At 41.5% G+C, this 7,874-nt stretch overlaps 2 protein-coding genes across 2 annotated transcripts; both read left to right on the top strand.

The window, feature by feature from the left end:
• The first annotated feature begins 3,597 nt into the window (after positions 1-3,597).
• On the top strand, positions 3,598-4,497 carry LOC149662718 (uncharacterized). The gene is made up of 4 exons (XM_089842240.1): positions 3,598-3,791; positions 3,911-3,941; positions 3,998-4,159; positions 4,207-4,497. Coding segments are annotated over exons 2-4 (354 nt in total). The 5' UTR covers positions 3,598-3,791; positions 3,911-3,939; the 3' UTR covers positions 4,397-4,497.
• Positions 4,498-5,259: 762 nt separating this feature from the next.
• LOC149662717 (uncharacterized protein F54H12.2-like) lies at positions 5,260-6,346 on the top strand. Its single transcript, XM_089842291.1, has 2 exons — positions 5,260-5,772; positions 5,900-6,346. The coding sequence occupies exons 1-2, from the start codon at positions 5,260-5,262 to the stop codon at positions 6,344-6,346; spliced, it is 960 nt and encodes a 319-aa protein (XP_089698417.1).
• The last annotated feature ends 1,528 nt before the right edge of the window (positions 6,347-7,874 follow it).

Here is a 7,874-nt window from a genome sequence, read left to right as displayed (position 1 = left end):
TTTAATGTCGCGGCATTGTTCAGGCTCACGCGGTACGCTTAACATATATTTAAATATGTCGGTAAATGTTTCAAGAATAGCGTATCCTCTATTAGACGAAAAATTCGGTAATATTTCCCCGACTGTAGCTGGGTTAAGTTTGAGTACTGTACATAAATTAAAGAAAAAAGCGTAGATTTTCTCAATGGGCCAAGGTCGTGAAACAACCAACGACTCGATCTCTAATAAAATAGATTCTTGAGCGTCTATATCGCGTTGATTTATTTCTAACGCTCTTTGTTCGAAACGGGCCCTATATAGATCACGATACGCTAAAGGCACATTATTATAGAATGTGTCCAACTCTTCCGCGTTGCGGCATTGTTCGGGTTCACGCGGTACGCTTAACATATATTTAAATATGTCGGTAAATGTTTCAAGAATAGCGTATCCTCTATTAGACAAAAAAGTCGGTAAAATTTCCCCGACTGTAGCTGGGTTAAGCTTGAGTAAAGTACATAAATTAAAGAAAAAAGCGTAAATTTTCTTAATTGGCCATGGTCGTAACTCGGCCAATTCCTCGATCTCGAATAAAATAGATTCTTGATCCATCTTTACGCGTTTTTATAGTAAAAAAAAACTTACGTTAAATGCTGTCCCCATGAAAAACAAAAAAGAATATAAAAATACGTTACCTTTCAAATCAAGACGTGTCCGGGCAGGTTTTGTAAAACTTTTCTAAAAGCGAGACTATGCTATTCGTCTTTACTTTATAACTCTGAAGTAGAGAATGAGTTTTGCATACTCAACATATTGCCTTATATAGGTCATAACACTCACCTTACCACCCTCCTCCCCCCACATGTTGTACGTAACGGCTTTTTACGAAGCAAAAATGTAATATTTTTTAGATACATCCCCCCTCTCTCCCTCTAAAGAACCCGTACTCTAACTAGAACCGACCAACACAGTTTCGTCCAGACCTGTTTACCCTATATGAAAGAAGCCAATCCATAACTAGAACTGCCACCCACTCTCTCTCCCCAAAACTAAACTCTAACTAGAACTCCCCCTTCTCTCTACCCCCAAGCTAAACTCTAACAAGAACAAATCTTTGCCCAGACCTGTTTACCCTATATGAAAGAAGACAACCTTAAACTAGAACTGCCACCCACCCTCTCTCCCCAAAACTAAACTCTAACTAGAACTCCCCCCTCTCTCTAGCTAAACTCTAACAAGAACAAATCTTTGCCCAGACATGTTTACCCTATATGAAAGAAGCCAACCTTTAACTAGAACTGACCCCCCTTCTCCCCCCCTAAAGAATGAAGACATAAGCCATGTTAGGGCTCACTTTGATTTTGACATTCGAATAAGAAGGTCGCTTGAATTGTAAGTAGAATTTTTACGTAACAGTTTTGGGCGTTCGTTTGGTATAATAATGGCGGATGCTTTTTTAGATAAGAATGGAAGTTGATAATTTTCGTAAACGGAAACTTCCTTCCAAGCCTCGTAAAATCAATTCGAGATTCCATTTGGGAGAAGTGTTTCTATCTTTCGGATTCACGTCTGATCTCAACATCGAAATTAGAGTATGCCAGAAAGAACCTGATTTGTCTACGTTTCGTTTTGATGTTGACACTTGGCAAGCTTTTGCATCCAAAATTGGTCCGCTTAGCGGTTGGACAAGTTGCCAGGAACCCACATCATACGATGCTATTTTAGCCGATACTCCATTATCTTCGACATCAGCACACGCAACCTTTAACAATCTAAAGCTGGAAACGAATATCAGGGGTGGAGACAGTATCGACTTCACATTGAACGCTTCAGAAGCAAGCGAGTTAAATCGATTAATGCCATATATCAATGAACATATGAAAAAGCTTGTATCGAACGAACAGGTCTATTTATTACTTGGCGATTTCATTTGCGCTGAACTTATTACCATATATAAAATATTACACATAGATTACGGTGAATTCTTTTCTTTCGAAGAAATTGAAGATCATATTAATTTTGACCGTGTACTATCATATTTTGGCTCGTACGTTTCACCGTATAAAATATTAATGGGTTTTGAAAGTAGATTAAAGGAACGCGGAATAAGTTTTGATTTTCAATCGTATAATATATTTAATATATTAATGTCTCAAACTTCTTAATTAAAGAAACGTATAAGCGTTGTCAATCTTTTTGGCCTGGTGTAAATTTGTATTGAAATAAATTTTTTAAAACGTAATTTTTTTCATTTGATCTGGATAGGCATATATATTTATAGGACCATAACAAGACGCTTCTAAAGCATTGTGGACAACAATAAGTAGTCTACAAAGAAATCGGCTAGGATTGCGTTATTATCGTTAGGAATCATTTGAATTCGGGGTCAAATTCTGTTTTTTTTAGGAATGTGACAGCGTCTAGACTATTATTATTTATTAATGCATTGAAAGACATGCGGCTAGGGTACATGGAAGTCGGCTAGGAATGTGTTATTATTATCGTTAGAAATCATTTGAAGTCTGGGCCAAATTCTGTTTTTTCTTAGGAATGTGAGATGGTCTAGACTTGTATTATTTATTATTTTATTGAAAGACATGCGGCTAGGGTACATGGAAATCGGCTAGGAATGTGTTATTATTATCGTTAGGAATCATTTGAAGTCGGGGGTCAAATTCTGTTTTTTTTAGGAATGTGAGAGGGTCTAGACTTTTATTATTTTGGGGTCTCGTTTGCTTCAATAACAACTTTTGAATATTGGAAAGATCATAAGGTTTTTGTATTGGGGTATATAGAAAGAACGTCGGAGACTAAAAGAACCCCCCGGTTTCTCCATGGGTACTATAAATACGGCAATTTACCCAATACAAAAATCACTCTCAGCCTAAACACTGTCGAACTACTACTACTAAGACTAAATCCTGCACCAAACTTTCAACATGTGAGTAAATTGTTTTTTCTCCTGAAATCATAGAATAAGTGTTTTTGGTATTTAGGACGCCCAACCCTTTACCGTTTGGGGATGAGGTCTTTGAATTTCTAAACCCACCTGCCCCTTTAGAAGAAGAGCCTTTTCCGTTAGCGGAACTAGAGGAAGTGGTGGTGGGGGAGGGGAGGAGGAATGGGAGAATGAATCCAATTCTGATGAGGAATTGGATGAGGATGATGAAGATCCTACGCCATTGGATTGTAACATCCAACGGTAAATATTCCATGTTTTCGCCTATTTTTTAGTAGCTATATTTCCACCGTAAAATTTGAGCAGGATCTTAGCCCAGATCCACCAGGCGGCCGAGGAAGAAGAACGGCTTGCCAGCAACGAAGTACGCACGGCCGTCGAACAAGTGTACGCGGTCGAGACAAATTATGTTATCGAAGCCCTGGGTCAGACCCTGTTGGGTTTCATGGTATTCCCTGTAGAACCCCTAGAAGAGGCACCCCTAGTCGAGGAACAACCCTTAAATATAGGTAACTGTTATTCTGGCTTGTAAGTTATATAGTTTTTTTCATTTTTAAGACCATTTCTAATTTCATTTTTCTTTACAGTCTCAATTCGGCCATCTTAAAGTTTTTTAAAAGGAGAGCCCGAATATACAGGGAAGCTGAAGGGGAGGTTGATGTTGACGGCGTGATTGACGCCGCGTCCGTTCGGACGGCAACCGAGCACGACATACGGCGGGCGAAACTGTTCCTTGACAAGGTCGCCTACGGGGTGCTCGCCCAACAGATGGTAGATCTAGGGCTTTTTCGCTAACATAAATATCCGCGTCTCGGGGGGGCTATTCAATTTTCACACCCCCTAACCGCCAAATGTAAGAAACCGTTTTTGTATATTATAAGGGGGGGGGTAAATAGTGTCTGGGTTTCAACGGTCCCCCTCCATACTATATATACGGAAAGTTTCCCAATGCTAAAATCATTCTCGCTTTAGCTTCGGCCAGAACATCACGTACAATCATCATGTGAGCATACTGTTTTTTTCTGAAATCGTGGAAAGACTAACTTTTGAACTTAATAGGGCGTACAGTCATATTGACGATGTTCTTTTGTACACGGACGACGAGGAGGACCCGAGACAAAATTTTCATGAGCGACAGCAGCGTCATCCACCCCCACATCAACCCCAGGAAAACCCGCCGAGAGTAAATGAACATCCGCCAAATGATTGCAGTCTCTTCAGGTAATATTTTTTAAAACTTTAATGGCTATATTCAAACATTTTTATAGGATCCTTGCTGATGTCCATAAGGACTTAGTGAGGATTCGCGCGGAGAATCTCGAACATGGTTTTGATCTCCGCGTGGACGATGTTGTCTTCCGGGAGTTGAGTTCTCGACTCATACCATTCGTTGACATAACACCCACTCCCGGAAACCCTATGCCGGTTTACGTTAACACGTCTCGCTCGGGCTCGTAAGTTAATTAGCATTATTTTTTTAAAGATGGATCCCTAATATCTTTTCTTTCTATTTTTAGTCTCAATACCGCTATCACCGACTATTTCAGGGGGAGAGCGGGTACCCCCAATGAGGGAATCCTAGACCGGTATAGGCTAAAACGTTTCCTCAGAGCTGTAGCCGATGATGTTCATTTACAAACAGGCCTTGAATATTTCAATTTTTTTCTATTTAAATTTATATATATATACAAATATTTTGAAATAAAACATGGATAAAATATTTAACGCCTCTTGATTTATACATACATAGCGCAAAAGTAAAAAAATGCCCCGCTTTAATAAAAAACGTTGGGAGAGATTTAGAGAGATATGGAAGTTCCCAGGCTTGTACATGCATTCCCCCGCCTTGCACGTGTCTCGGAGAGAGGGACCCGAGAGATGTATTCCTATAACATTTCAGTACTATACGGAGAGAAAACGCGCCGCTAGGCTTGTACATGCATCGGAGAGAGGGACCCAAGAGAGGGGAAAAAAAACTCTCCAGCCTTCACGGCGCTCTCGCGGCGCGCGCCGCTAGGCTTGTACATTCGCAAGCGTAAAAATAAAGAGACGGTCAAAGGGAAAGAGACGGTGAAAGTCAGGAGGGAACCAAGAGAGAGAAAAAAATTCTCCAGCCTTCACAGCGCTCTCGCGGGTATCGGGCTGGGTAAAGAGAAAGTGAAAGTCAGAATAAAAAGGGGGTTTTAGCGCAAAGAGAGAGCATACACTCAAGAACAACCTACACCCTTCGGGTGGAGGAGGTGAGGGGGAGAACCACCAACCCCCTCCGGGGATGGAGGCATGGGGGCAAAAATTCGTCCCCCCCTTCGCGGGTATAAACCATGGGGGGAAAAATTCACCCCCCCTGCGCTGCCCGCGGGTATCGAGGCTTACTATTCTCTCCCGTCAACCATTTTTTACATTCGCTCTGGGATACGGTAGAAGTAACCGCCAATGATACGGCTATTTCATCTTCAACCGGAAACTACGCCTTCAAAGCCTACCTAGAAACATTGCTAAACTATGGAGGAGACGCTAAAAAATCTCATTTAACTTCTTCTTTATGGCATAAAGATACGGCCGGAAAAATGGTTTCTGTAACTGAAAACCAGGGGCATCTTGTTAGGAAAGAGTTAGCAAAGGGCTCGAAAGAAATTGAAATGTACGGAGCCCTACACGCTGATATGTTTAACGTTTCGAAATTCAGACCCAATGGCGTCAGTCTTAGAGTCAGGATGACCCGAAATAAACCGGGTTTTGTTTTGTTTGGAGCTCCTCCCCCCGGTGGCGTATGGTACAAACATGAAATACTCGAAGTAGGTTTATATATTCGTAAAGTGAGAGTAGCTCCTCGAGTAATGCTAGCTTTAGAATCGGCTTGGACTAAAGCCACGGCAAAATATCCATTCAAGTTTTTACCATTTCGGCAAATATTCAAAAAACTACGATAGATAACGTATATTTAGGGGTTTTACCAAACAGATTAACAGCGGGTTTAGTAACTCATATAAAGGCAAATTGAGTTGGAACCCTTTCGAATTCAACAACTTTAACGTGAATTATGTTAATCCGATTATCGGCTCGGAACAAGTACTAGCTAAGCCTTTGCGACCAAATTTCAAAAAGGGTCTTTATGTTAGATCATATTATTCTCTGTTTACCGGCTCTGGTACTCATTACAAAGACGATGGTAACGAAATATCTATGAAGGAGTATCCCAAAGGCTATACGCTTTACTGCTTTGATTTGACTCAAGACGGAACCGCGTCAGATATAAATCATTACAACCCTATACGACAGGGACAATTGCGACTTGAACTCGGGTTCGAAGAACCTGTACCCGAAACGCTGAGCTTGATCGTTTATTCAGAGTTTCAAAGTTTAATGCACATAGATCATAATAGGACCGTCGTTTTAGATTCGCCATGAACGCTTCAACCATAAGAAGGGTTTTGAGATACACCCGCGGATTCATGGGCGTATACCCGCGCGATGTTCTACCCAAATATATCCTTCGATACCCGGCTTCCATTGTTATAAATCTAGATTATCACAAAGGAAACGGTAGTCATTGGATTTGTCTCTATATCGATGGGAATAAACAATGTTATTATTTTGATTCCTTGACAGAAGATATTAAAACATTTATGAAAAAAAATTCTACGAAAATAAACTATAATAGGAGGGCTTTGCAGCCCCCCGACAGTTCCGCTTGCGGTATATACTGCGTTGTATACATTATGCACAGAACGATGAAAAGAAGCACAAACGTGTTTTTCAAGAAATTTAAGAGGGATCCGTGGATGAATGACGTCATCATTTCCAACCTCTATAAGAGAACCACGCCCTCCCACTGAATTCTCTTATCCAATCCCGACTCGGTATTAGACCGTGTTATGACGTCAGCCGTTCCAGCCTCTATAAGAGAAACACACCCCCGTGAATTCTCGTATCCAATCCCGACTCGGTATTAGTCCGCGTTATGACGTCAACCAATCTCTATAAAAGAAGCCCTACGGTCGTTAGAGGATTCATATCTACTCCCGGTTCGGTTTTAAACAGTCATACACAGACTCGCTGCTAGTTATTATGAAGTCCGCCGTTATTGAGTTAGAATACCTGAACGGATGCACTCGTAGTGATGGCAGCACGGACATTATCGTGAAAGAAATGGCCATAACAACCATCGAGGCCAAGCCGGCAACCGTTTCCTGGACATTCGCGCCACCGTTCAATAAATCCCACGTCTCGATTTCAAAACAACGACAAAACCAGTGGGTCTCGCGTAATCTACACCGATTGGACTGGAATGCTGGCCTAACCTCTTACGCCAAAATCGACGAATGCCTCGCCGCCGGTCTACAGGGGGTCGACCTAATCTTTTCAAAGGGTGACGCAAAGGTCGCCTTTCTATCGGACCGTCTCAACAGAACGGTTCACGACTTGAACGACTTCAAGTGCCCGAAAGCCACCACCGCGGACATCATTTCTCTTCCCGTACGGTGCTTGTACCCACACCCCGTCGGTGAGCACCGAACGGCTTGCGCCTTTGACAAGGCTTTAATTTAGGCCTTATGGGCGCACTCTAACAAAGCCGAAATTAATATTTCGTGCAATCTAGACATCCTTAATGAATTTTACATGTAAAAAAAATGAATAAATGTGTTTTTTTCTTTAAAAATGATTTTATTTTTCAACATACACATATTACAGTTTGAAAACAGATTCTCTGAGGGGGAGAACATGTCTGGTCGTTTTATTTGCAGACGAGTGACGTAAACAACATTTGTAAAGGGGGGAGGGGGCTCATAGCGGGGATGGCGAACGAGTCTGGGCACGAATTATCTTTAATCTTGGTGGATCCATTTGGTTCGAATGTCGTAAACAACTTTGTATACAAAGAACGTCTGCGGGGCTGGCTGACAAGTCTGGGCATGATTGATAGGGGGAGAGAGGG

This window comes from Phalangium opilio, unplaced genomic scaffold (genome assembly GCF_054372755.1).
Source record: "Phalangium opilio isolate 3A_F unplaced genomic scaffold, DU_Popi_V2 ptg000063l_1, whole genome shotgun sequence".
In the NCBI taxonomy this organism is placed as follows: Eukaryota; Metazoa; Arthropoda; class Arachnida; order Opiliones; family Phalangiidae; genus Phalangium; species Phalangium opilio.
This window is presented reverse-complemented; position numbering and strand designations above follow the sequence as displayed.

Bases quoted from the DNA above. Each gene is read 5' to 3' on its own strand.
- LOC149662717 (XM_089842291.1), top strand. From the start codon at position 5,260: ATGGGGGGAAAAATTCACCCCCCCTGCGCTGCCCGCGGGTATCGAGGC. The intron at 5,773-5,899 runs GTAATGCTAGCT...TTTACCAAACAG, and splicing joins AAGTGAGAGTAGCTCCTCGA to ATTAACAGCGGGTTTAGTAA.
- LOC149662718 (XM_089842240.1), top strand. The intron at 4,160-4,206 runs GTAATATTTTTT...ACATTTTTATAG, and splicing joins AATGATTGCAGTCTCTTCAG to GATCCTTGCTGATGTCCATA.